The sequence below is a fragment of the Aspergillus flavus genome, chromosome 5 (genome assembly GCF_009017415.1).
Source record: "Aspergillus flavus chromosome 5, complete sequence".
In the NCBI taxonomy this organism is placed as follows: Eukaryota; Fungi; Ascomycota; class Eurotiomycetes; order Eurotiales; family Aspergillaceae; genus Aspergillus; species Aspergillus flavus.
The window spans coordinates 318,117-344,558 of NC_092408.1; the positions used below are offsets into that span (position 1 = coordinate 318,117).

The 26,442-nt window shown below is 47.8% G+C and overlaps 13 protein-coding genes across 13 annotated transcripts; 4 read left to right on the forward strand and 9 right to left on the reverse strand.

Moving 5' to 3' along the window:
* Positions 1-58: 58 nt before the first annotated feature.
* F9C07_2284325 (mitogen-activated protein kinase MAF1) lies at positions 59-1,884 on the reverse strand. Its single transcript, XM_071510688.1, has 2 exons — positions 1,529-1,884; positions 59-1,454 (listed from the first exon to the last, which is right to left on the reverse strand). The coding sequence occupies exons 1-2, from the start codon at positions 1,532-1,534 to the stop codon at positions 471-473; spliced, it is 990 nt and encodes a 329-aa protein (XP_071364210.1). The 5' UTR covers positions 1,535-1,884; the 3' UTR covers positions 59-470.
* Positions 1,885-2,066: 182 nt separating this feature from the next.
* Positions 2,067-3,282, reverse strand: F9C07_6858 (putative AP-1 adaptor complex subunit sigma). Its single transcript, XM_041293156.2, has 5 exons — positions 3,229-3,282; positions 3,140-3,173; positions 2,942-3,059; positions 2,602-2,876; positions 2,067-2,262 (listed from the first exon to the last, which is right to left on the reverse strand). The coding sequence occupies exons 1-5, from the start codon at positions 3,237-3,239 to the stop codon at positions 2,230-2,232; spliced, it is 471 nt and encodes a 156-aa protein (XP_041147120.1). The 5' UTR covers positions 3,240-3,282; the 3' UTR covers positions 2,067-2,229.
* A 359-nt stretch (positions 3,283-3,641) lies between these two features.
* Positions 3,642-6,391, reverse strand: F9C07_1612303 (uncharacterized protein). The gene is made up of 3 exons (XM_041293157.2): positions 5,424-6,391; positions 4,627-5,355; positions 3,642-4,567 (listed from the first exon to the last, which is right to left on the reverse strand). Exons 1-3 carry the CDS (start codon positions 5,829-5,831, stop codon positions 4,262-4,264), a joined length of 1,443 nt encoding a protein of 480 aa, XP_041147121.2. The 5' UTR covers positions 5,832-6,391; the 3' UTR covers positions 3,642-4,261.
* Positions 6,392-6,931: 540 nt separating this feature from the next.
* On the forward strand, positions 6,932-8,592 carry F9C07_6856 (putative pentalenene synthase; the record flags this gene model as incomplete). Its single annotated transcript, XM_041293167.2, has 10 exons — positions 6,932-7,128; positions 7,183-7,309; positions 7,389-7,407; positions 7,463-7,620; positions 7,684-7,696; positions 7,749-7,905; positions 7,962-8,051; positions 8,101-8,134; positions 8,205-8,422; positions 8,487-8,592. Exons 1-10 carry the CDS (start codon positions 6,953-6,955, stop codon positions 8,590-8,592), a joined length of 1,098 nt encoding a protein of 365 aa, XP_041147122.1. The 5' UTR covers positions 6,932-6,952.
* A 754-nt stretch (positions 8,593-9,346) lies between these two features.
* F9C07_2284328 (putative non-classical export protein Nce102) lies at positions 9,347-10,396 on the reverse strand (the record flags this gene model as incomplete). Its single annotated transcript, XM_041293158.2, has 3 exons — positions 10,025-10,396; positions 9,675-9,941; positions 9,347-9,559 (listed from the first exon to the last, which is right to left on the reverse strand). The coding sequence occupies exons 1-3, from the start codon at positions 10,064-10,066 to the stop codon at positions 9,347-9,349; spliced, it is 522 nt and encodes a 173-aa protein (XP_041147123.1). The 5' UTR covers positions 10,067-10,396.
* Positions 10,397-11,544: 1,148 nt separating this feature from the next.
* F9C07_6854 (putative sphingomyelin phosphodiesterase) lies at positions 11,545-13,687 on the reverse strand (the record flags this gene model as incomplete). The annotated part of the gene is made up of 3 exons (XM_041293159.2): positions 11,545-12,278; positions 12,333-13,507; positions 13,572-13,687. The coding sequence occupies 3 exons, from the start codon at positions 13,685-13,687 to the stop codon at positions 11,545-11,547; spliced, it is 2,025 nt and encodes a 674-aa protein (XP_041147124.2).
* Positions 13,688-15,273: 1,586 nt separating this feature from the next.
* Positions 15,274-15,792, forward strand: F9C07_6853 (phenol acid carboxylase; the record flags this gene model as incomplete). Its single annotated transcript, XM_041286506.1, has 1 exon — positions 15,274-15,792. One exon carries the CDS (start codon positions 15,274-15,276, stop codon positions 15,790-15,792), a length of 519 nt encoding a protein of 172 aa, XP_041147125.1.
* Positions 15,793-16,127: 335 nt separating this feature from the next.
* F9C07_1611224 (uncharacterized protein) lies at positions 16,128-17,676 on the reverse strand. Its single transcript, XM_041293160.2, has 2 exons — positions 16,787-17,676; positions 16,128-16,719 (listed from the first exon to the last, which is right to left on the reverse strand). Exons 1-2 carry the CDS (start codon positions 17,349-17,351, stop codon positions 16,463-16,465), a joined length of 822 nt encoding a protein of 273 aa, XP_041147126.1. The 5' UTR covers positions 17,352-17,676; the 3' UTR covers positions 16,128-16,462.
* A 1,671-nt stretch (positions 17,677-19,347) lies between these two features.
* Positions 19,348-21,480, reverse strand: F9C07_2190842 (uncharacterized protein; the record flags this gene model as incomplete). The annotated part of the gene is made up of 2 exons (XM_041286511.2): positions 19,348-20,415; positions 20,724-21,480. 2 exons carry the CDS (start codon positions 21,478-21,480, stop codon positions 20,312-20,314), a joined length of 861 nt encoding a protein of 286 aa, XP_041147127.2. The 3' UTR covers positions 19,348-20,311.
* Positions 21,481-21,608: 128 nt separating this feature from the next.
* On the forward strand, positions 21,609-21,828 carry F9C07_6850 (uncharacterized protein; the record flags this gene model as incomplete). The annotated part of the gene is made up of 2 exons (XM_071511529.1): positions 21,609-21,690; positions 21,761-21,828. 2 exons carry the CDS (start codon positions 21,609-21,611, stop codon positions 21,826-21,828), a joined length of 150 nt encoding a protein of 49 aa, XP_071364211.1.
* A 364-nt stretch (positions 21,829-22,192) lies between these two features.
* On the reverse strand, positions 22,193-23,323 carry F9C07_2284333 (PRELI-like family-domain-containing protein). Its single transcript, XM_041286512.2, has one exon. It carries the CDS (start codon positions 23,151-23,153, stop codon positions 22,353-22,355), a length of 801 nt encoding a protein of 266 aa, XP_041147128.1. The 5' UTR covers positions 23,154-23,323; the 3' UTR covers positions 22,193-22,352.
* Positions 23,324-25,047, forward strand: F9C07_2092304 (uncharacterized protein; the record flags this gene model as incomplete). Its single annotated transcript, XM_071508876.1, has 3 exons — positions 23,324-24,021; positions 24,082-24,094; positions 24,137-25,047. Exons 1-3 carry the CDS (start codon positions 23,626-23,628, stop codon positions 25,045-25,047), a joined length of 1,320 nt encoding a protein of 439 aa, XP_071364212.1. The 5' UTR covers positions 23,324-23,625.
* Positions 25,048-25,244: 197 nt separating this feature from the next.
* On the reverse strand, positions 25,245-26,391 carry F9C07_6847 (aminotransferase class IV-domain-containing protein; the record flags this gene model as incomplete). The annotated part of the gene is made up of 2 exons (XM_041286513.2): positions 25,245-26,170; positions 26,196-26,391. 2 exons carry the CDS (start codon positions 26,389-26,391, stop codon positions 25,245-25,247), a joined length of 1,122 nt encoding a protein of 373 aa, XP_041147130.2.
* Between the last annotated feature and the right edge of the window lie 51 nt (positions 26,392-26,442).

A 26,442-nucleotide genomic window follows, 5' to 3' on the forward strand; every position in this document is an offset into this window, starting at 1 on the left:
CAGAGTATTGGGGGAATGTCATTATCATTGTTCACCCTTTCTTTTTTTCTATTTGCTTTTCTTGTGTTAAACAGAAATCTTGTGGTTACTGGGTTCTACTCCTCAGACCGTCCACTCGGTGTACAATAGCATAATTAATTCAGTGATCAAGAATCGTAAATACAAGAACAGAAAGAAAGACAAGCAATTCAACGCCCCGGGCGCGCCGCAACGAATTGGGTATGCAGCGCAAAATGATCAAAACCTACACAACGAAACGACGACTTCATCAAATAGGGGCCTATTATCATCCCTGCCGGTCACCAAACGCCCCAAACCTGTGCAGATGCGGCAGACGTAGCGAACAACTGAGCAAAACGTTAAGAATATCCATATTGAATCGAATCGAAGAAGAGGGAGCATCAGCGGAAGATTAAAAGGTAAGACAGCGAAGCAATATCAAGTCGTAACATAACGGGTTGAATCGTAATTTAAACCTCCATCGAGTCGGCAATTTCTTCACTCATGGCACGGACCGTGCCCTTGCTGCCAGATCTAGATCGGAATTCCTCGTCGCTGAGCACGTAGTTGTCGTATTCGTCCACAACGGGTCGGGCTGGCTTGCTGGCGTGCTCTTCGTCGGACTCGCTCTCGTCTTCCAAGTGCACCACGTCGCCGAGCCAGTAGCGGGCCCGCTTGCTTGACCCAAGGTCCGGTGTGAGATAGCCGTCGTCGTACGTCCTCTTTGCGGTCGGCGTAGCAACTCCATCGCTAGGCGTGTGACTAAGGATCGGGATGGCTCTGAGGTAGAGATAACAGACACGCTTCCGAGTACGGTTAAAAAAGAAGTAGTGCAGGCTCCAGATCGCTCCGTCGTCCGCATCGGAAGGATCTTCTTCCGGAGAGTAGGAGTAGATGGAGCACTCATTGAGCGATAGCTGCTCATCGATTATTTGCCACATCCTCGGTCCCCACGTAGCAGAGGCCCCGGCATTGTATGACCCCGAGATTGTCACTGGTGATGGGGGAGCGAGGTCGATGGCTTCACGTGGCCGAAGGTTGAACAGTGTGGAATCAATCGTATTCATCACCCGTTTGATGTTCCTCTCGCGATGGAAGTCCGACGGGCGCAACACATGAGAGAAGTCGTAATCTGGATGGCTTGCGTTTAGGGTTGCGATTAGATAGGCGAAGGTTCTCCGGCTGGAATGATCGCTCAGGGGTCCGAAGGGGCTAGACCGGGATAAATTGAGCGAGGCGGCCGCGTCCGACGCATTTGGAGGCGACAACGATGCGGACAGGCGAAGAGTCGATTCGTATTGCGCTTCAAGCGACTGTTCGATGTTCTTATACAACTTCCGGTCGGCACGTGCTGCCTTTGTCGTGTAAAGATCGCAGCCTCCTAAAATGTGGCAATCACCGGTGTCGAAATTCAGGGAACTCGTCACATCCTCGATCTCTGGAAGGGGAAGAAACTAGTGGAAGCAATCCGTTAGCATGGCATCGGGGATACGGATTTCAGGATGGAGGTGGAATATAGGATGCGAACCTTCATCTTTGACAATAGCGGTCAAGAGTCCTGACCGGTCGATCCAAAGCACAAGGTAAACAAGGCGATTAACCCTTTGTAAGAGATAAGAAAGCCCCTTCTTGCGACAGGCAGATGAATCAGGTATCAACAGTATCCTAAGCGATAAGGCAGCGTCCACGTCGGCTGAAACGTAGCCGATCGGAGATAAGAGGTCGTGAGTTGGCAACAAGCGCTAGGCTGGCTGGGCAGTTATTCAATGGACAGAAGGTAAGTTATTTGAGTGAATCACGGCCAAATAGCCATGACAAATAAAGCAAGATGAAAAAGAAGATGGGAAGAGATCCAGGAGGGACACTTGGGGATGAAACTATCGTACGGCAATTGGGGGGGCCTGGCTCAGCTGAGGCGCGTTGCAACCCGGGGTCGGAGAGGGTCACGTGGCAACGGTCTCGGCCAGTGATATCATTCAGCTACCTCACGGGCGCCGATCCAGATAACACGGGGTCAGTACCAAACATTGGGATGAAAGTCACTTTCCTTGGTTGAATCCATAATTGAAGCATGTTCATAGCCATGTGGTATTAATTAGTGGTCGTGAACTGTGTAGAAAACAACGCCTAGTATGTACGTCCAACGCCAATATGTCCTCCCAATATTTCCCAAAGCGGAAATCCAAATATAGAAACACAGGAACGCTCAGTTGCCGAATGTAAAGGCCGCTACATGATCTTCGTAACCACATCTTCCTCAACCTAGATAGAGGACAATTCTTATTAGCGTCGATCGACAGTAGGCCAAAGGAGGATCGGAACGCACGAGATGCAGCAAACGACCGCGGTGGCAAAAAGGATTGCAGGAAAACAATTGGGTGATATATAGCAAAGTGGAGCGAAATAGCAACGCGCGCAAAGGATACCACAAGCCCAAGAAACAACGGGCAGCAAATAGAACCAAGCATTCAAAAGAGCATACTAAAACAGCCCCGGCAGAGCTCTGATGATGGATACGATCGCATCCGATCGTAGTACCCACAGACCTCCTGCCATCGTTTATGCGAACTTCTAAGCAAGATACGGCGGTCAATAACTCACCTCAATGTCTTCCAAGCTGTCCTGTTGACTGATGCACCGGAGGACATTCTTCTTGCTACTCTCCTGCATCTCTCCCGCCAATAGCAATTCATCTAGGATGAAATATGCCTTCTGGAAGTTGAAAATGATGTCCAGCTCGCAGACGTTGCCGTAATACTTGTCCATCTGCTCGACGTAGCGATGCACGACTTCGAGGGTGATCAGCTCGTTGTCGGTCGAAGCGCATCCGGCAATGAAGAAGAGGGAGGCATAACGACGGTAAACAACCTTGCTGTCTGACAACAAATGTCGGTTAGGGGGGGTTGTGGAATGGCAAGTATATATGTGGCTGGACCCGTACCCTTATACTCGAGGAAGTTGCACATCTTTGTCCGACGGGACAGGACGAGTTGGGTCACATCTTTGATGATCTTAGCCTTCTCCTTAGGAGAAAGAGTTGTGAACCATTTTGCCAGGCGCTGAGAGAAAGAATTCAGTCAGATCCAGCCGGACTTCCGGACCGGTCAAAAAGTTGGGTGGGCCACGAGGGTAAACGAACCACTTTGCCCTGACGGGAGAGGAGAATCAAGTAGCTAGATGGAGAAATTAGCGCACTCCCTTTGCCAACAATTGGCAGGGCAAGCTCACTGGATAGCCATTGTGTGCGGTGGGTGTGTGATGGTTGATGAGGGGAGCGAAAAGGCCACGAAAAGGAGTTGGTGGAGGGAACGCAATTAAACACACTCGCAAGAGCTTCTGGAGAAATTCTTGCACGGGCCGCGCGGAGGGGGTTTTTTGGCTACTTTCTCTCACACTGCCCCGCCTGTCAGGAACACCTTCATTTTCTCCTTATAATTTCACTTGTCCTTCATTCAATTTGCTTGATTTTCTAATATTCTAGGAAACCTTCAGGAAACAATTCTCACGGCACATACCCGGCCTCGTTTCTCAACCCCACCAATTGTACATAAATACACAATGCAAACTTTCGGTCAAAACAAACAACAACAAAATCACACTGAGAAGTCTTCACACTTGACCCATGCTCCGAAATGTAGTCTCATATCGATACACGTGGGATCCTATTTCTTCCTACGCCAAGAGACAGATGTTCGGTAGTTTCACGCTAAGCTTTAGAGCAGCACTTGAACCCAGTCGAAACGATTGGCCGCACTTTGGATGTCAACATGACCGGAGTGCATCCAGTAATAGATAAAAGCAATCAAAACAACAAATTCCTCTTTAGTTCAATTTCTAGTTAAGGTATCGAACATACCCATTGCACTTAACAAGTCCGAAGAAAGCCACTTCATGCTTCGATTGGCGCTGAGACGACAAAGGAGTATTCAAGTTTGGGGCATCCATACCTCAACTATTGAACTCAAAGATCAAAGCCCGACAGGGCAGATGCCGGAGTATATCAGAATGGTATAATGTCGGCTGAGTGTTCATAAAATTGGCTTAATTGCTACAACGAAACAGTGAAGTGGGGCATTACTCGATTTGTCTCCCTGCGTAGAACTCTGGCAACAAGAAATATATTTCACCATACCCACTATACTCAGGGCCCATATCCCAATCGAATACACCCACACCATATAAGGCAACATACGGAGTATAATATGCCCCATATAGCCCACTGATCCTGTTCACTAGCTAAACCATGTTGAATCCCTCATCCCTACATAGTTAAATCCTGTATCTGACTGTAAGCCCATAGTCCGCTCTTGATCACACACCCAGTCAATAGTCCCCCGGCGAAAAGAGCCACACTAAGACACACCAGCTCAAGATGCCCTATATCTGTGATATCATAGAAAGTATCATTCAAATATGGAGGATACTTGCACGCCTTCCGAGGCCGATTGTCTTCACCGGAGCTGTATTTCTCTCTCCCGATCGTTTTGCCCACGCGCGGGATATGTTTGAAGTCAAAACGAGTGCGCTCTCGTAGCACTATCCCCTGATACAAGAGGTCTCGTGAGAGCTGGTATATAAAACTTAGCACAACTAAATCACTCAGGACGCGAGACTTGTAAAATATACCTTGATCATAAAACCATCAAACATAGGAATCGTCCGTTGCAGCCAAGCAAGCCCTAGAACAAGAACACTGTAACCGGCAAACATAAAGTAGTATAAGAACCCGGGCTTCCCGAGCTCAAGCTCGTCGCAGATCTCGTCCCCGTTGATCCACCGACTACCAGCCTCGATGAACTTCCTCGAGACATGGAACGGGGCAGGGAGGTTCGACACGCATTCGACAAAGTTATAAGCGACCACGCGTGACGTCTCCGTGGTATGCAGCTCGTGGGCGACCATACTCTCCATTGTGTGCTTGCTCTTCTCCACCGTCTCGAAGTATGATGTTGGTGTTCCGAGAAGGTAACCAAGGTATCGAAAGAGGGCGATGTAGTCTTTGACTTCATCGGGGGAAGGGTTGATCTTAAACCTAGGCAGTTGGAGCCACATTGGATTGCAGCAGAAAGTACTGATGGAGTGGATACTATCTAATGTGTTGACGGGAGCACCATAATGGTCAATATCGAAGTAGTGAGGTTTTGTGCGACATAGATGCAGGATACGCTGTCGGACGGATGAATGGAGAAGTCGGACCCGGACGGTTGCAATATGGCCTTCGCCGCCAGGTTGGATGGTAGCGAGGTTGTGAGTGACTTGGATCAACCATTGGAAGGTCTCGAGTAATCTTTTTAGCAACATACGGGTCGAGAAGCTGCCAGTCCGGACGAGGACTTCCACGACGCTGGAGGCCGCCTTAACGTAGAATCCTAGTCAGTCGTACACTGTTCAATGGATTTCCTAATGGTCAAAAGGAGTATTACAGAATTTTCTGCCACAAATCCCTGTAATGCAAAGCCAACAATGTTGGCAATTATATAGCGATGCAAAAACCGCTGGCCTCGCTCAAGTTGCTCCCAGTTAACCCAGTCTGGGACTGTATGAGTTTCGTTCCAGAATCGAGTTAAGACCGCATCCTTCCTATGATGGTCTCGGAGAATAGTGTAAAGATCATTTGAAGGAGGACTGGTCCCTTTTGCTTTGCTATCTTCTAGCAATGAAGATCGTATAAACTGAAGCCGTTCCAGGGCAGCAGCACCCAATGTATCAAACTGCTGACGCAGAGGCTCTGTCTTCTCTCTGGCGAGATGGCTATCCGTCCAAGTAAAAGAGTAGCCCCATTTGCGGACATGGTCGCCAGGGCTAGAGTTAGGGGGTAGAGTGGTGTTCATATCGTTAATGACTTGAGGAAAAACTCGAGTATATCAATGTAAACAAAGCTGTGAGCATTTTCGGGCTATTGAGGGCAGAATGCTGGAATTTATGCTCATCTACTTGCTATAGAGCCAATATTACATCTGCACTGTCAAGTTCAGACGACATCCGGCCGAATCTGTCCTTCTACACATCCCCAGAACGACCCAAGCTCTGTTATGCCCCCACATTCGTCAGGCTTTAGTGCCATGAAGTGCGCTGTGTATGACAAATGTTAGTTTTGCATTCGGAGGCCATCCGAGACCAGAAAGAGAGATTATAAACTTCGCAGATCAGCCCCGATCGTCATTGCAGTCCAATCGTGTGGAACTACGTATAGGGATCAAGGTGTTGTATTGCTTTTTCCGAGGAGGACAGTGGCCAACATTGCATTGGCTGACGGGAGGATGGGATGATAAGAAAATCCTATGAAAGAAATCGATATCCACGCGCAACTATACGTGGCTGTACCATTCCACTGGAACTGCACACAGAACCATGACTTGGTCGATGCTCCATAAAGCGCGCTAAATCCATTAATGGTGAACGGTTCCCCACTCGACAGAGTCAACCATCGTGTCGGAGGCCGGATAAGAGATCCGCTCAGGCCTATAATTCAATAGATCGAATTAGTTTGAGGCAACAATAAAGTCTCAGATATGGCTTGAATAAGGAACCACGATCATCATGAACGAGATCCCGATCTAAAGATCGATAGTGCAGGATCATCAGCCACTGTGGCGAAGTACTTGCGGTAATATTGGGATAATCATTAGTGAACTATATGACTATCAACTAATCCACCTTCTTTCTTTTGTCTGCAGGTAGCAGAATTCGGTAATGGACTTTCCTGGAAAACACATAATCGATGTAACCCGTGGCCCGGGATTGTCTTTTCTAGGTAGACCTTGACATCATTCAGGGTTTTCTGCGCATTTGGCAATGGTTCAAGGGATGACTAGTCTTGCTTGGAAAATGAGTATCATCATAATCGCAGTATTTAAGGGCGGTAGCAGCTAACAGGGTACCTGTTTTCTTTCACTAATTAGAGGCTGTCTCAATTTGCACACCAATTTTTCATTGGGTTTTTGTCTTTACCATGGAGATCCCACGACTTTCTGACGAATTGATATTGCCAATGGGGAAGAATGCGCGTCGAGATGCCCATGTGTCCGTACGCCTTCCTAACATGTTTGTGCTCTTCTTATCAGAAAAGCCAGCAACGAACACGTATTATGAGAGGGTAAAAGAGGAGTCCGAGTTATGGATAGCAAGGTCAGTATGTCCTCCAGAAGAAACAACATGCAGCGCTAAACGGGTGCATTGCAGAATATGTGCATTTGGCGACAGGACTCGAAGGGTTATCACAAACTGTGATTTTTCGTACTTTTGCTCAATCGTAGTACCAGATGCTTCGCGTTTGGAATTTCAGACGATATGCGATTGGGGCAACTGGGTATGTGTATTAACCCTGACACGATAAATGCCCTTTGAAGGTATCACTGCTAACCTGTGCCGTTTGGTATCGCAACCAGGTCTTCCCGTTTGATGATAGTGAGCTTTGCGGTGATTGTCTTTCTGGTCAAAATACTAAGCCATATCTCTCCAGTGTTCGACAATGGAGGCCTAAAGGATGACCCCATACAAGCTCAACAATTGGTCAACAGTCTCCTAAATGGTATGCAGGATGATAGGACTGTGTCAGACGATAGCGAAGAGCACCCTCTGGTTCAAGTCCATAATTCCGTATGGCGTCGCCTTGCCAAGGTAAGTACCGGCTACTTTCTTGCCTTTTTCTGCTTGCCAGGAGAGATTTGCTAACCTGCATAGGCTACTCCAATCGGTATGATCCTTAACGCTGCGACACCCGTGGCCCCGACTAATGAATATTCAAGGTGTCCGTCGCAGGTTTGCAAAGGCGATGAGAGATTATTGTAACGGAGCCATCGAACAAGTTCATAGTTGTTCTAGGGGTGAATACCCCACACTCGACGAGATGCTCGCATTACGCAGACAGTCTGCCGGAGTTTCACCTCTCTTTGCCCTAGTTGAGTACGTCCCCGCAGTCACTCAAGGTATATTCACGCAATACCGTTAACACTGAGCAGGTATGGTCACAAACTCCATATCCCAGACTCAGTCTTCGAGACTAGAAGCATCAAAGAGATAGAAAGAATAGGAATTGACCTAGTCCTACTGTGAGTGTTGACCCAAAAGAGAGATGGACTGAAAACTCAACGACCATAGTCAAAACGACATTCTCTCGTATTGCAAAGAAGAGGTCAGTACCTATGAAAAATCTACAAAGCCAGTTCGTCCGGGATATCTCTGCTGACGTACTGGAATTGTAGAAAGAAGGTGTAGCTCATAACATGGTTGCCATTTGTCGACGAGCGGGAATGCCCGCACAGATGGCCTTTGACCACATTGGTGGTATGCTCCTTTCTTGTTATCATGACTGGTACCTTGCGCTAGCAGACCTACCCAGTTGGGGCCAGAGTGTCGATTCGGAGGTCCAACAATACATTCGTGGAGTACAAAATGTTGTCAAAGCTAATCTTCACTGGAGGTGAGTGACGACCGACTGCAAGTTATTATGACGGCATCCTGGCTCGACACTAATGTTTAAACAGCTTTCGTTCCGGACGGTACTTTGGAGAGGCGAATGAAGAGGTCCGAAAGACCGGCATCGTAACCGTGCAGCCACAGAGTGCCGATGTTGAGCTATCAATTCTCTAAGGCTGTGTGCAGGGCTGTCTTCCTGGTTTAAGGCGTTTATAAATTGATCAGTTTCAATTGTATGACATTTGGATACAGCCAGTGTTATGAGTGCTTGAAAGAGAGCACCAGTGGGGCGAGAATCGTGACTCAAGAGCTATCAGATCGATTGAACGTAAAGGGAAATTTGACCCTCCACTTTGCTATACTACCTATACACGTGTTCATACGTAGTTCACACCTGTGTCTACAACTGATTAGAGGAAAATTAAAATCAAGCTTCATATAACATTACGATATTCGAACATACAGCAAAACAGATACAAAACTCCAACCTTCTCCGATTCACCCAATCATTCTCCATCTCTTGTTATTCATTATACTCCATATCCATCCCGCTCTTAGCTTCCTGCCAACAGCTAGAGAGAATATACAAAAACAATTCCACAACTCCATCACCAAGCCCTAGAGAGTATTATTAACTGATGTATGTAATTAGTATAGAAATGCTGGAATAGTCATTTTTCACATTGCCGCGAGGTACGGTTGGTCGTTCTCATAAATTGACGGCGTTTTCAAGGCGTTTGACAACGTATACATGTCCTGCAATTATTGGCTAAGAACATGAAGTATTGACTCATGTCTAGTCGCACAGGTAAGATCATAGAATACCAAGCAGCTGGCACCGTAGATCCTGCGGAAAGCAACACGGTTAGTTCTTTATAGCAGATTCCCAAACATGACCACCTTACCCTACTCCCTAGGCTTCCTCTCTTTAGACCTGGGCCATGCTGGGACGGGCTCCACGGGCGGGACCCGTCCGGGGGCGAAGGTTGACGGATCGGCGGGCGGCCAAGGATGAAAGGGCGATGGAAGCCGTGTATCCAGCCCAGGCGAGCCAAAGGAAGGCAGTGGATGCCTGCGCCTCACGGCAACGTTTCTCGCGGTGCACGGAGCCATTGGTAATCTCGTTGTTGAGAGTGTATTCCTAGATGATCGACAATCAGCCGGTGGATCTCAATAGTGGGTGGGTCTGCCGATAGCACGAATCCTGCTGCGATCGATGTGCATCTCAGATCCCGAGCTTCATTGATCACACGTACGTTGTTGCTGCAGCTGTGGGCCTCGAGCCTAGCGGCCAATGCGATACCGGCCGTAAGGAAGAAAATCGCATTGAGAGTGTCCAAGACGATCATGATGATCGGGTGGATCGCCCAGTCGAGATTAAAGGACGCTGGCACCAAGTAGAACAGCGAGAACATGGAAAATGCCGACACAAACATGGCATAGTTGACGGTCGCAGGGTTTCCGCTAAATGAATCGGCGATCATGTTACCAACGAGGGCCATGACCAGCAGGGTCCATAGGAACTGTTTCAAAGCGCATCTTGTTAGATAATTCTGTGGTACTAGGTGCGATATTGGGACTCCCGTCACTATCAAGAGCGACATACCTCCCACAGCCGAAGGCCGAGCTGAATCGCGTTCATAGCCATTTCGACAGCTTAGGCTTTGTATACGTTGGTGAATACGTTTAGTCTCGGACAGTCGCGTACGGTGAACCGCGTCGATTGTGTAGGATATTCGCAGCAGAGAGAAACTGTCTCAGGCGCTAAAAAGGCGCAATGTTTGTGGAGCTAGTCGAAGATAGATTGGCAAAAGTAAAAAGGATTCTAGGGATGATGGGGTTGATATTGTATGAGCGGAATGTTCGGGAGGGCGGGCGATGACGATATGCTGCGGGATGGCTGCGACGTCATGCGAATCATGAAATCACCACCAACGCAAATAAAAAAAAAATTTTCTAAATGGATAGTGGATTAGCAACCACTCTCTGAGAGAAAGAGTTACTAAATGATGGTATCCTACATTATATACTACCTAGTTCACCTCGGAGAATATCCAACCGCGCCTCCTTGAGAAACAGTTGTCAGGCATTTCTGCAGTGCCTATCACTTATTCTTAGCGCTGGCCTGCTATAGTATACATCCTATAACAACAAAATATCAGAGAAGCGCCTCATGCAGGCAAGGCGGTGCTCTGTGCAACTTCGTCGGCCCATCATCCTATGCGATCTTCCGCCTCGATCCGACATGAAACGTAAATGCCGTCACCATTCCCTCTAACTCTCGATGAAAGTCCAAAACTTAAACCGACCCCAATGACGATAGGTTCCAAAGGTAGGCGACCTGTCGCCCAATGAAACCCTATACTCCCCCAAGAGATCCAGGGTCCCTCTGACATCGATTTCCCCTTTACCAGTCATGGCCTGTTCTAGCTTCGACGCATATAGTTAGCTTCAATTGAGATAAGGATTTCTTCATGTATTCCTATACTCAGTACCATAGCTCCAGAATCAGAAGAATCCTGTTTGCCAACTCACCCTAGTAAAGACCCCAGTTTTGCATCATGAAGGCATTCGTTCATACTGAAGACAATGTGGACGAACGAGCCTCATTAATATTAGAAAGGATCTAGCTCAGCTATATGGAAGCGCCAGTGGCGTGACTCGGCAGTCATGGTCTAGGCACTCGGCTGTCTTCTGAACCACACCAGTTCAATATGAGATAATCGGCTCGTTCCTAGACCACTCCTTATGGCATACTTTAGGGTTACTTTACGAAGTCTCCGCAGTTACTCAATAACGCGGCGCTAACTCCCAACAAGAGCTCATATGATGCCCGAAGCCTATACATTGAGTTTCTATGATCTCGGACGAGGTGAACACAGAGAAAGTTTATCTAAGTATTGCTGCTGTGTTGTCATAGAAAATGGCAAATGATACATGTATACAGTACATTAAGTGCTGGAAAAGCGAGTAAATGTGGTCCCTCGCGTACTTGTAGAAGATCCATACAACAATGTGCTTACATATGTATAGCTTTACTTTGTAGATGGCGTAAATGCGCTTTGCACAGACCCGTACCTACCTCCTCTGTCAGTATACCATGTTGTGTGGATCAATGTGGTAGACTCACCCTTGGGTACATTGCTTGCCGAGGGCCACACTTCCGCTCCTCATGTAGCAGATCTTGGCCTTCCAGCACTCCGCAGTTGTGCACTTGGGACTCTTAACGCTCATCTTACCCTGTAGTTCGTTTTGCTGGGTTACTAGGTCTCCGTCCCTCTCCATAGCCTCGGTAACTTGATGCCAGAACGTTGCATTCAGGGGGGCCTCCTTGTCCCACCCAGCGGCAGAGCCATACGTTTCCCGTGTAGAATATTCGAACTGATATACCGGTCCCGTCTCCGTGAGAGAGCTGAAGTCAGACACGTTGCTGAAGAAGGTGTATGCTTCGTAGATGTTGAAATCCCCTGTATCCACTTCGTACAATCTGAAGCCGCTGTTAAGATTTGTCAAAGGGGTTACGCTGGGTCCAATCCAGCCAGTGGTCAAAGCATTTTCGGCATTCTGAACTGTGCCGTTGTTCGCGTAGTATACCATGAATTGATCTTCATGCGTGTGGCCGAAGAATATGTTTGCAATAACATGAGGGGAGTAGCGGTCTACAATCTGGTAGAAGAGATTCGTGGGATCAGGGAGAGGGTTGGAACCATCCCATCCAGAGAGAACATGGCCAACAAGCCAAACACGCTCGCCACGGTCCTCTGCTTCCTGAAGCTCGGAGATCATCCAAGCAAAGATACCGGAGTTGTCAGGGTTTGTTATGTTGATGAAATTTAAATAATTAGACTTATACCAGAAATCTTCAAGTCACACGTCAGTGAATCGCACTATTAAGGTCCTGGTGACTGACTTACCTGTGTTGAACGTGATAATGCGCAAACCATGATGGGTTTTAATGCTGTATGCCCCATAGTGAAGCTTGGCTTCCTGGACAGCGGCTTCATCAATCCACCCTTCGTGTCGCCACAGCCCTGCAACATGATCATAGTTCCAGCTCTGTTGCTGGCCCAATGGTCCTGGAAGGCTGTGTGGAGATTCAATGTTCTCAGGGCTGGTATCGTGGTTGCCCAAAGCAGCGAAGACTGGCCCTGAGAGGTATGACTTCAGCATACCATATACACTAGTTTCTGTGTATTGAGTATAGGCCCGATCAACTTGAGTAGCGGGGTCGTCATGCGAGACTAAATCTCCTGTATACAAGGTGAAGGCCAAAGGATTCTTGTCCTTGTCAGTTCCAGTCAAAGGTCCAACAGCTTCCAGGGCGGCAAGACCAAGGTCATATGGTGTATCACATTTGTAGGACCCATAGACAGAAGCAGGAAGGAGAACCTGGTTTTCTGAATACGAGTTGAAGAGATTGCTTCGGCAACACATGCCCGATGAGCAGTTTGCCTCAGAATTCACGGAGTAACGTGGGTCCAGATGAAAATCCGACAAGTGCAGCACCTTAATCCGCTCACCACTAGGACTAGGAACGCGTGGGTTTGCCGGCTTTGGCTTTGGGAACCAATCCGACACGTTTAACGGGTTCGTCACAGGCTGACTGCAGAAAGTGCTGCTCAGGGAATTGCATATGTAGTCTCCGTCTAGACCCTGAACGTCTGCATAGGCTAGGACTTGAGTCCAAATCGCTCCAAACGCACTCGCCGTGTACTTCTCTTCACATGCATCGTCCGAGGCGAACTTGAACTTTTTGCATAGAGAGATCAACGTTTCGGGCACTATTGTTGGCGCAAACAAAGCAGCCGGTTTAGCCGCGGCCAAAGCTGCCTTGCAAGTGGTGCAGTTACTGTTCGTATTGTTCGCAGCGATGATGCGGGTAACATTGGCCACTACCCCGTGAACCAATGCCTGTTGTTGGGGCTCCGATAGATTTACAGATGGCTCTGGGAAGAAAACAGGGTCGTTATTCTCCTTCGGGATGGTATCAGGATTCGTCAAGTCATAAGGGAACGTGATATTCAATATAGGATCATGAATAATTGGTTGCGGCTCTTGGGTTGGCTCTGCAGGTAGATAATAATAAGATCTAGATCAAGAGTTGTCAGTATTTTTCTTCAAATCGGTACTGCGTTTGAACAATTGAAACATACGAGAAGGCACTGGTCGGAAAGCCAGCTGGGGCTTCATAAGACGGAGCCCCAGGCAGCGACGAGGCAGCAAGAGCATCAGCCAGGTTTGTGCTGACGCCGGCCAGAACGGCCTGCATTGTTATAAAATGAGACGCGTAAACCATGAGTCCGATAAGCACCGATTGTTCGCTATATCAGATACAATTGAGGCGAGACGAGACGACGCCCACGACCCCTAACAATGTGGTCACAGCGAGTAAGACGTGTGACTATCAGCATGGCGATTGAATTTGCGGAAAGCATCATAATTATATAGGGGCGGGAGGTAGTTGTTGAGCACTGCAGGTATTGACTCTTCCTTATCTGGAAAAGGGATGCACGTGGCGCTGATCTTTAGATCGACTGGACACAGTGAGGTTGGGGAAATGAAATTTGTGGAGAAAGCGTCACAGCTAGTACGGACATACTACGAAGCAGGGAAGTTGAGCAATTCAGACTCAATTATACACATGGATAATCATCATGATATTGGACATAGGGACGTATAGAAGGTAAAGTACATAGATACTGAGGGTTTGCAGTACCCATGGGTACCTTAAGGAATCGCGAAATATGATTGGTCGAATTCAGCCCATCACAGTTTTTGTACCTTTTTTCGTCAGCTTTTATGTATGCTAATAGTAGTTCTAGCATCAATGGCTCTCTATTACTCTCCTGGCTTTCTTTCGTTATTATCTTGTGCCCTCTCACCAATGTCTCCATGGTCGGAACTTGACGTGCAAAACATAGGTTGATGGGCCCCTTGATCGAAAGCTACCTAGTAGCCTAGCTATTGAACTTTAAAGTTCTCAAAGGACTTTGAATCCTATTTATGTGACTCTTATCTTTCAAGGTTGGATTAATATTCTTGAATGAAAGCATGTCGCTGTACAGCTCTCGAGCCTATATGTGGGTGTGAGTCTGGTTAGTCTTGTAAAATATACAGTATCTCGCCTCAGGCTTATAAAAGAAACTACAGAAGGACTCTAAAGTACAGGAGATAAGTAGGCGTGATTTTTAAAAAAGAGAATATATGAATCTATAATATTTCCTGGTGTTTAATTGTATATTGAGGAGAGTACTATGCCCTCAATCCAAAACGAGCACTAGATATATATATTTACTCCAGCCCTATCACTGGATTACGTGATCGACACCAGCAACAGCCCTGAGCAAGATATATTTCTACTCACTCCACTAAAGCCAATGTGTTTCACGACGATGCAATGGATAATTACAGCCTGAAACTCCATTCCAGGTTCAGGTTCGGCTACCAACTCATCATTCAATCATGATTCGATTGCCAGGGACCCATTCAGGCGGAGATCCATTGTCTCGGGAGTGACCAAGCTCAGGATCGACGCGATTATCATCTTGGGGCTAACGGCTAGATCATGATGTCATGGGATCCCGAGGTGATGAAGAAACTCTCTGAGAGTTTTTAAGGGTTCGGGAGTGCTTAGCCACTGGTTGACCCATCTACATATGTTGTGGGCTCTTCGGCGAAGTGGTTACGTAGGTAGACAACTTTAAGTTCACCATAGTGGTTAAAGACTATTTTTAAAGAACCCAAAATGAATATATTATTCTAATTTACCCGAGGTAACTTTTCCCTCGTATCGCTTTCGCATCGCTTTCGCGCTTGTGCTCCAGGATCTAGACTAAACACATCGTTGTCTTCAAAATGCCGGTTCTTCCTTCTTTACAAGGATCCACCTTCGATGAAGACATTCGCGATCGTCATTTGATATATGACTATGCAGCGCAGGATACGGAGGGAAATCCAGAGAAATGGCGCTATGAAATGTGGTTCTACAACGAGGACCGCATAAACTATGCCATTCATGGGGGCCCCATGGCGGGGCGTTCGGCGTTTCAATCGGCCACATACCAATGCATCCGGCCCGGAGAGTTATGGCAGTGTAACTGGCTCGAGGAAACCGGCACCGTCTGTTCATTGGTTTTCGATATTTCGCGGAAGCATATCACGACCTTGATAGCCTTTTCCAAGGGACACTGGGAGAAAAATACGACTGCTCGTGGCGATAAGCGCAATCCAGAGGATCTAGCACGAATGAGGAGTTTGGCTCAAATCGGTACCCAAGTCGATCGGATACTTTTGAGCGAACAGGCCGAGATCTTGGAGGATTTCCGTGGTCCGGGTAATTTGAAACCAATACAGATGGATTGGCCGACGTTGTGATAAGGGCATAATAGCACCGAGGGCTTCCTTCAAGACCCGGTCCGGTCGGCCGTGGGCCACGGGGGAAATCCGATCAATAAGTGTGGCACGATTGCCCAAAAGCGGAGAGCATTTCTCTTTGTCCTATTTCGATATATAATTTAACCAGTATACCAAGTTCCAAGAACATATTTCTTGAAAGGATACCGCGTCCGAAAAGTCTGTCCTGGGTGCAGCTAAATTGCAACTCCCATGTGACTATATCAAGTTTTCGAGAATTGATGGTATATTGGAAACGTTTATTAGGACTGAATCATTTCCAAATGTCCAGAAGTGGAGCCGAGTAATGATCGTGATTTCCCATGCCGGAATTTGTAGCCCATGCCAGCGATTAATTTCAATGTTGTGGTCCCTAGAGCAAGGCGACAAAACAGTCAGATCGCATCGAACTTCGATGCGATGACAGACATGGCCCGGGAAATCAAGAGCCTGCTGCGGACGGGCATAGATCGTGAGTAGATCTAGCAATTCTCTTCTTTAACAGTAAATTGTTCTGCGGCATGACAAGTGGTAGACATGCAAGCGAAGAGTGGTGGAATGCAGCAAGGTGCTATTAGTATGGCCACCAAAGTTATACAACTTGTGGTCCAAAGAGTGTATAAAAGAATATTCAGACGTGACTTCGAGAACCCTAAGTGGAATCTTGGTTTGATGACGAACTCCCTGTTGAAGGAGCCTGAAGGCATACTAGTTCTACTTGAACATCATCTTTGCTCTTCAGGGGTGGACTGTCGTATGACGGGCTTCGGCTGATGATGGCAACGGCCACTTGGTCTGCTTGTTGTTTCGCGGTCATATTGTCGATATACCATGTCTTCCAGGGGTCATCGCTAGAACCAGAAGTTGACATCATAGCGACCTTGTCATTTACCGTCTCCGAGGCGAACGCTGGCAAGAGTGTAAGTAACAGAGCAAAGAAGACCGGTAGCCTATGAGGCAAGGGACCTTCACGTACGCTTAACAGGAATTCTCTGGACATCGAAGAAAGGCGGTGGGCAGTTGGGAAGAGAGGGAGGGTTGACGAGCATTTCGTGTAACACAGTATCCAGGGGGAAGGTGTAATATTCTCCCTTGGCGGAGAGTTGATAGATTGCTTCCTTGAAGGTCTCCTTGAGATTCATCGAGCATTGCGGTCCCCAAACACCGTCGCATCCATTAGTACCCCCGGAAGGGGTACCTGTCAGGTTCCCCACACGCAAGCCAACCTCCAATGTGCGATTTGTGGTGATAGCTGAGCTATCAACATGATGTGCTGCATATCCCATCCAAAAACTAGCTTTAGTCATCGGTTCGTTACCCTTACCCCGAGAGTTGGCGTCATATGCGTAATATAGTGTAAGATCGTCCAAGAAGAGAGGAGAAAAATCGAAGGAAACTGCTGTCTGGGCATAGGGATCAACACATCCACCATCCCAGAAAGAACAGATCTGAGCGAGGCCCGGTTGCAGAATTGTTGACAACATCGCCAATAGAACCAGACATGGTCGGAATGTCGACCTCATTCCCCAAGGGTCCGCCATTTGGAAGCCAAGGATTATTGAAGTAGAGCTGTCTCCGTAGGGATGACCGAGTAGGCTCAGACGCGCAGCGATAATAGAGGAGCAGCGGCCAGCACAACTGGCATGCTCATAACCGGGTTGGTGGTAAAAGGGAGGTCGATGGTGGTTGAAGGGATGTGACACCACTGAAGTCTTGCACGAAAATAGCGTTGGATAATCTTTAGAACATAATAGACGCGTCCGGCGATTCCAAATAGCAGAAGGACCCGAAAGTGTGAAGGGGAGAGTTATCTATTCTCAGCGCTTCGCCCGTCTAAACTCCGAATTAGATGGTCAATAGAGTCGACAGATCACCGTTTTCCGTGTCAGCAAAAGAATGGCCTCCTCTCATGAAACGCCTTCCGCTGACACCAGAAAGTCAAGGGATTCGAAAGAACGTTAGATCAGATGGCGGTCGCACTGAGAAGAGAGAGGGAGGGGAAATGCTCCCTGTTGTCAGAATTGGGGAGTCGAGTAGAGTAAGGTCCGAGTCGGGACCCTCCGCTAGTTGGGAAAAATGACTGATTCTCAGCACGGGAGTAACGGGGGGGTTGAGACCAGCTGATGATGGGCGTGCAGGAGAGGAGAGGCTGTAACCCGGGGGGGCCACCAGAAAGGTCTCCAAGGTAATGTCAGATAGATGAAGGATCGCAAAAGGAAGAAAAATAAAAAAGAAAATAAAAAAGAAAATAATTCATGAATGGCAAGTCAGTCACGATGCTGCTTGCCCAAGTCTCTCTTTTCTCGCTCTCCTTCTCTCCTTCTGTGACCGGCGACTTATTATTGTCTTGCCTGTGAAACAGGGAGTGTGGATCCCGGATTGGCCAGAGGAGACTCATCTTTCGCTGGCTCCCTGGCGTTTTAGGAGGCATTCTTGGCCCTTCTTGGTCACTGACGCTAACAGACAGTCCCCGCATATTTTCTCACCGAATGCGGCAGTTCCGGCGGTTGATCCGCCCAGGGTGCCAGGAGGCGTCCACTAAGAGCGCCGCATCCTCACATATTTCGGTCTTCCAAGGGTTCTGAGGGTCCGGAGGGGCCAATGGGTTCGCCTACATAGTCTGCTGCCAGCCACCAATTGTACCTTGAGATTCAAGCTAGTGAGCAATCTTACCGTATTGTTACGGGCTCAAGTTACCACCTAACTGTCTTTAAGAGAAGTACTACTACTCGGAGTAGTAGTAAGATGTAACTTATTCAAAGCCGAGTTACTTAAGGCAGCGAAGTACTGTACCTAGGTAGTCATTAGCAATCTGAGTAATCCTTCATTACCGAGGCATCCCCGGGAAAGGCAATACTTGATTTTGATTACTTATTATTCATTTTTATTACTAGGTTTTGCAGTGCGTTTTCACAGTAAACAGGGGGTTACAAAAAAAAAAAATAAAAAGAAGAGCATTGTGCACATCTTACAGAGAGTAATTTGCAGGTTGAAGAGGCAAAGGGAAAAAATAAAAAAGAGCTAGAGGAAATCATAAACAATAGTAAGCCAATAATACCTTTCGATGGGTCAATGTCTAATTAAATCTTTCTTACCTGATTAACGACGGGGAAACAACGGGAGTGGTTAACTAACTTGGTTTAGGGGGGAAAACAACCCAACCAGTCTTGAAGTAGCGCGGTACATAATTCCACCTGCACAGGACCCTCGATCACACTAACGGTGGTGCTACTGTACAATTCATACCAGTGTTCCAAGTTGATACTCTTGAGTATTGGCCCCCTCAACTCGGTCCCTATTACTGTAGTTACTATCGACTACAGTATCTTATTTATTGCCACCTATCAATTTTAGTGTAGCATCGACCGAACTTTCTGCAATCTTCCCACCAGGGTTTCTCTCTGAGCGAAACATCACACGAGGTTAAGTTACTTATTGCTACTGCACAGCCGCACCCTGAACGCCGTAGATTTTCCGACAGAAAGTATTGATAGAAAAACAAAATCTTATACAATCTGAGCTAGGAGAGGTCACAAAGGAAAAGAAGAAAAAAAAAAAAAACAATAATAATACAGCAGCTTCTGCTGGAAGTTCACCTGCCTTACAAACTTAATCGGATGGGGTATTCAAATTTTCACGACTAATTTCCGTTGAGAATTCCAAACGACCATGGTTCCCTCTGGTTCCTATGGCTCCTATGGCTCCTATCCGGAGTAGTTCTTCGGGCATCCAACGGGGTTCCCTTAGCGTTGATTACCATCCCTGGATCAAGAGGCCCTAGCAACACCTGAACAATGGCAATGGTAATAATAATAGAGTAATAATACTACATCATGTTACCGAGATACGACTTCGCACCAGCCAACCCTGAGCAGCGCCCGCGAGCTGTCATTATTCTATCACTGATGAGTATTCATCGGAAATAGCTTCCAACCTTCACGCAAAAATCGCTAGAATAGCTCAATACCGTCAATATTAGTAGTACAAGGGCCGAAAGGTTAATATCGCCAACGGTGACACCGGGGGACACCAACCGCATTCCTGACTCGTTCTCACGGCAATTATTCTGGCCAAAGGCTTAGATCCTCCTCTGTCGTGCACCGCGGTGTACGCTCGAAGTAGTCTAAGGGATGTATGTACAGTACTTTGTATGTATGTACGCACGCTATGGCCATCTGCTGACTTCTGCCTGGTTGTACAGGATGGATACTACCGAATAGTCTTGTCCACTCCTCTCATATTGTTGGCCATGAGGTCATCTGGCGGCCACAATTTCAATCTCTTTCAAAGGATGCCGTCATAGTTGGGAGGAATCCGACAGCTAGCCCTACTAAATTACCTTGTTTGGAGTTTGGGAATGTATGCCAAGGTCAGACTTAAGCCTAAGTACAGAAGCCGAGGACACCGCAATTCAGCCAGAGAAGGATTTAACAACAGCCAAAATGGAGATTTGTTTCTCTTCGGGTTTGGTGTCCTCGGATATGAGTGGATATGACCCAGATTAATATCCGACGAGCCCGGTGGCCAATAATGGATGCGAGCGTTTTAGGGTCACTTTTACTGCAGTCGAACCTTGCGTCATTACCGGTCGCATCGGGTGATTCCCTGGTGGTATCGAGAGATATGGAATCGCTCAATCCAGTAATTACCTGCATCCTGATTGAGAACGGAGATAGGAGACCTCATATCTCGGTTTCCCTTTTCCACACTACATATCTATCATGGCGTGGACTGACTGGTTCATGATCACGACAAAAAAGTTTGAAAGCAAAGCCTCTCACTTTTTCATTTTCCGTGCCTCTTAGGTATATCACTGGCCATACTCCCTGACTCGACAATAGTCGGTGGAACATGCTACCTCTCAAGTTTCTCTAGTCCCTCTGCACGAGACTTGATGATTGCAGCCGACTCACAGATGGACTTGGCCAGCTTGCGGATCCGTTCCAATTCACGTAATCTGTTTCCCTCTGCGATTGCTACTATCCTGCGCACGGTTTCAATCTCTGCAGCTTCCATGTCTGTCAGTTTGCCAGCCAGAGGATCAGTGTCCTGAATGTGCTTCTGAATATTGGAGACTTTGGTGATCGCCTTGATGAGGGGTAGCATAGCTGGCATATTAAAAGTCAGCCACGATGCATGCTCGGGAGTGGCGCCTTGGTGGCCCCAGATCATGTCCATGACTGCTGCCCGCTGTGTAAATTTTCTAACACTGTTAGCCCCTGTTGGCACAGGGGCTTTGTTCTCATCCCAGTTGAACTCTGGAATATTCAATGGCTTCTGCTGCTCAGTTTGGTTATTGTGCTCATCCCCGTAATTGCGGGTGTCTTGCATTCCTTTCCAGCGCTCATACAACTCCCATTCGGATTCCGTCATCTGTGCCCTAGCTGAGCTTTCCAAATCCCTGCGCTTGCTGTGCGACGCCAGCTTGAGTCCCGTCCACAGTGCAAGACTATTGCCCCGCTCAACAACCCTGGCGAGGTCCTGCATCTTTCGCGATGTCGTTTCCAGGTCATCGGTGTCCGTAGGCACAGGTAGCATCTTTAGGTTCTCGCCCAGGTCCTTGAGAGCTAGAGGATCCATCGTCGCCCCGTGCGGTCGTTTAGAGCTGGAACTCTGTTCATGACTGTCGCTCTCCCGTTTTAGTGCACGAGTAGGTAGTCGGCTTTCCATTCCGGCTTTACGCTGTCCTAGTATACATAAATTGAACAACACACCACACGCGGACTGTGAACAAGAGTCTCGTGTGAATCGTATCACGTGGTAGTGCTGTCCAATCCTGTATTATTTTCTTTTGCTATATGGAGACGGTGATGGAAGAATTGCTGCTGAATGACTCTGGTCTCAATGTGGCCTTAGATGAGGCTAGAATAAGTGTACAAGGTTCGGTCTGTCCGTGCGAGGGGTTGTTGAGCCAATAACTTGCTTAATCCCACAAGTGCTGACTTTTTAGTTTTATATCCAAATTTCCTTTTATATCAAATGTTTACCCCAGAGGAGGTTGCAAGAACCGAAGTGTAGATGTGGGTGGGAAATCAAGCTGTGAATGCACCAAACAATTCGCCAGGATTACTAAGTTGACAAATTCTCGTTTTGCACCGGCAAGATCATTCAGCGGCTGAAGTGCTTAAGTCGCGATTTATAGATAGGTTCATAGCTAGCTAAGAAAAGCAAAAGTATCAATATATTTAGGGGAAAACTTGTCAAGGTGAATAAAGATTCATACATAGTATAGTACAGTAGGTGTCCACCAAATGAGTGAAGTCACCGATCGGCCTATTGCCCCTTTCCTAATATACAACCGACATTTTGTTTCGTAGAACATCTTCGTGCAATACATGACCGGTAAAACATGCTTGTGATGTGATGATAATGCTGACAAAAAAAAAAAAAAAAAAAGAAAAGGAAAAGTATGTGAGTCGAATGCAAAGTCAAAGATATAGGAGAGTGTCAGTCAGAAAATCCCAAACGCCAAAACTCCATGCTCGAATGCTGCGTATATGTTTCCCAAATTGTTCGCCGCTCCCTGGTTAGTCGACGAAGAACTAGTCATCGTCTTCGATATGTGCATGACCCCTGGCCCAAACACGCTTCCAAGGGCCTTCAGGTCCAAAGGCTGCCTCCCGATCCTGGCGCATCCCCTCGAGGACACCGACTATTCCACCGCTACGCAAACGTTCTAAGACAACATTCATGCCTTGTTTGCTCTTAAGCACAGCATCCCGGGTCCGCTTCACCCCAATGAGTTCAATTGTCCGCTGAATACCAGCGGTTGATAGAGAGGAGAAAAAGCCCCTCTTCGGCGCATCCTCTTCAGCCTCGACATTGTGGTCACCAATTGGGTCTGACTTTCTTCTTCCGAGCAGCTTTCCTTGTCCGAAACGAGAACGGAACGTGACGGTCGTCTTCACGGTCGTCTGCTCGCCTCTCTTGTCGTCAAGGGCAAGCCCCTCGAGACTATCAAGAGCCCCTTCAATTGGCTGACGTTGGTAAACCTGCTTCTCAACGACACTGAGGATACCAGTCCATTCCATGTTACGTGATTCACTTTCCATCCAGCCTTCCTTGGGGTCGACGACCGTGGTCTCTAGAATATAGCTTTGACCGGAATTGTCGGATCCTCCCATGCCCTTGGGAAGCAATTTGAGTATGCCAGCGGGGACTTTTGATTTCTTTAAATGAAGGCGAATTGTATGGAGACGCTGTGTCTTGGGATCGACGTAGCGATCGATAACATCAGTCGTGAGGACATGGCGAGAATACGGGTTAGGATAGCGCAGGAAGTAGGCAAGAGAGACAGCAGGGAAGGAGTAATCGTAAGTAAATACGTTCTCGAAGAACTTCATGATTGCAGATGCATATAGACAGTCTGATTGATGGGGATGCGATAGAGGAGCTGTGGCGATGAGATGATGCTCTGTGAGCTGTTGGGTGCTCGTCTGCTCAATCGCCTTTCTGAGTGGTCGGACAATTCTGCTCGGACCCGGACTCCTTTCGGCGGCGGAAGAATTTCTGATAGCTTCTAGAGCCATCACGCTAGCCTAATCCGGGACGCGGGGTGCTAACCGTTCGACTTCACGTGATGCAGTACAACAAGCCAATAAGAGGAACAATGGTCGCTTGATAGGATGACTCATCATGTGTCTGCTTGGAGGGGCAGAGATACAAATTATATCGGTGTCAATATTAGCAACGGCGGTGCTATTACAGAGACCTCGGTCTTCAATTCCGTTCTAGCCTTTGGGTACCACAGAGCTGTAGCCAGCAAGTCCTATACACTATACACCCTTTGCATCTTTGCAGACGCAATCTTCGAACATGGCGGACGAACCTGGTCAACCCCCGGCGCTCACGACTTTGAGCCTTGCCGAAAAGGCGCCCGATTCCAAGGCAGTCGGACAGAAGATCACGCCTTTTGACGTCTCTGGTGGAGTTGATGAGTCTGGAAAGCTCTTACCGGTTGACTACGACAAGCTGGTGCGCGAATTCGGTGCCACTCCTATCACACCAGCCTTGCTCGAACGCTTCGAGAAAGTTACCGGCCATCGCCCTCACAGGTTTATGCGCAGAGGAATTGTTTTCAGTCACCGTGAATTAACTACGATTCTGGATCGCTATGAAAAGGGCCAGCCATTCTACCTTTACACTGGACGAGGACCTAGTAGTGACAGCATGCACGTTGGACACACAATCCCCTTCGAATTCACCAAGTATGTATTCTGAATCTGCCAATTACATCATGCGATTCATAACTAACGAAACTGTACTATATAGATGGCTGCAAGATGTTTTTGATTGCCCATTGGTTATCATGCTTACTGACGACGAGGCATGTTCCGCACATTTCTCCCGGTCGTTCCTCTTGTAATGCTAACTGGCCTTCAGAAATTCATGCATTCGCAAAAGATCGATGTCGAGGACGCAAAGAGATATACCAAGGCGAATGCCATGGATATTATCGCCGTTGGTTTCGATATGAAGAAGACCTTCATCTTCAGCGATTTTGATTTTGTTGGCGGCGCTTTCTACGAGAACATGTGCAGGATGGCCAAGCGCATCACAATCAACTCTATAAAGGGAACTTTCGGGTTTAACGACAGCAACAACATTGGTGAATTCCATTTCTGTGCGACTCAGTCCGCCTCGGCCTTCGCCACCAGCTTCCCGCATATCTTTGGCACGGATAGAAAGAAGGTCTCGTCCATCCCGTGTTTGATCCCTTGCGCAATCGACCAAGATCCTTATTTCCGGCAATGTCGTGAGAACGCCGAAAAGATGAAGTACAAGAAACCGTCGCTGATCCATGCAATCTTCCTACCTGCCCTTCAAGGCCCCGGCTCTAAAATGTCCGCTAGTGTGGACACATCCGCCATTTTCATGAACGATACACCGGCCCGTATTAAGAACAAGATCAACAAGTACGCCTTCTCGGGCGGCCAAGACACTGCTGAACTCCAGCGTCAGCTCGGCGGAAACAGCAAGGTCGATGTTCCTTTCCAGTACCTCACTTTCTTCCTGGAGGATGATGAAGAGCTTGAGCGCATTCGTACTGCATATGAGAAGGGAGAGATGCTCACTGGCGAAATGAAGCAGAGGTGTATTGCTGAGCTTCAAACCTATGTTAAAGGTTTCCAAGAGCGCAGGGCCCAGGTAACCGAGGAGATGCTCAAGGAGTATATGAGTACTCGTCCACTAGAGTGGAAGGGTAACCCCAACCCAATTGTTGTCGAGAAGAAATAAGGCAAGTGGTACTTTCGAGCCACTGCAGTTTTAGACGAATTTGTTTAGAGATGCATTATCCTGCAGCTACACGATCAATGACCACCACACAATGTCCCTTGCACTTCTTCATTTCAGACCATGTAAAGACACTATATGTAGCAATCCCCGAGTAAAATCGGGGCCATACTCAGATTTGAGATGAACGGTTTTATGTATTACCGTGGAGGTGGGACCCTTCCGGGCCCTTTCGGGTCCATCAATACAATCCTACCGGGGATAAAGCCTCTGACACCGTTACTAAGCCAACACTCTTCGCCGTCTACTAAATCAGCCACTGTGACCACCTCCTCCGTGCAAAATCCTTCTGTGAGGGCGTATCGTCTAGTTGTGCCTGCATTGCCACCGCTTAAGAGCGGTGGTGTGACCCATTCAGGTCCGGCGTCTTTGCTCGCGCCATCCTTCTCAGAACTAGGTCTGCGTCGCCTGAAGTACGGGGTTGTGATACTCCCTTCCATGACTTCGCCCTTTGGGTTCACTACAAGCACCTCTGCCTGCTCTTGGGGTGAAAGGATCCCGGACCGATGCCTCGCCGCTGTATAGTCCCCACGCGCAGTAGTCTTATGCATAGTAAAGTCCGAAGGGGTCGTAGGCTCCGAGTCAACATATACACGCCACGTGTCTGGCTGTGACATCTCTTGGGAAGGGTAGAGAAGGTTTAAGGGGTTCATTGATGCTGTCGGATTGGCTTCGACCTTGCACGCTCCGCTGCTGTCAATAACAATACGAAGGCGCCATGATTCCGATTTGTCCGGTATGAACGTGTCTAGAATTTGAGTAAACTGGCCCAAATCTTGCCGTAGAAACTCAATAGCTTTTGTCCAATTGAAGCAGATCGCTGCGTTCAAGAGCCGATCCTGGTGGTAAGGTAGAAGGTAGTACGGGGTTGCTAGAAGACGGGGCTCTGCAGTTCTTCCACCGATCGCACGCGGAATCGAAGGGTCATAACGTAGAGAAGATATGATTTGAAAGGAATCCGAGGAGGCTGTTGAGGGAGTGGACGCCATTGCCATGGGTCTTATTGGTTGATATCCCACGTTAAAAGGGGTGATGTCGGGATTGCAGTGCTCAACAGGCCATGGATCTGGATGAAGTACTTTAGTACTAACCTGGAGCGAACAGCGCACACGACCGATCGTACAGGAATAAAGAGGAAAGCATTGGATACAAATGGACGTGGTAGAATTTCATTCGGTATCGGGCATTGCAGGCTGGTTCCTGGTATTCGCCGTCGACACTGATATTGTGGAGAAAGCAAGGCACTGAGTATCCCTTTGTGGTGGGTGTGATTGGCTTGCGTTGCATGACGAGCTGCCCGGGCGGAAAGCCGCTCCTGCGTCGCCGGACCACCTTCTA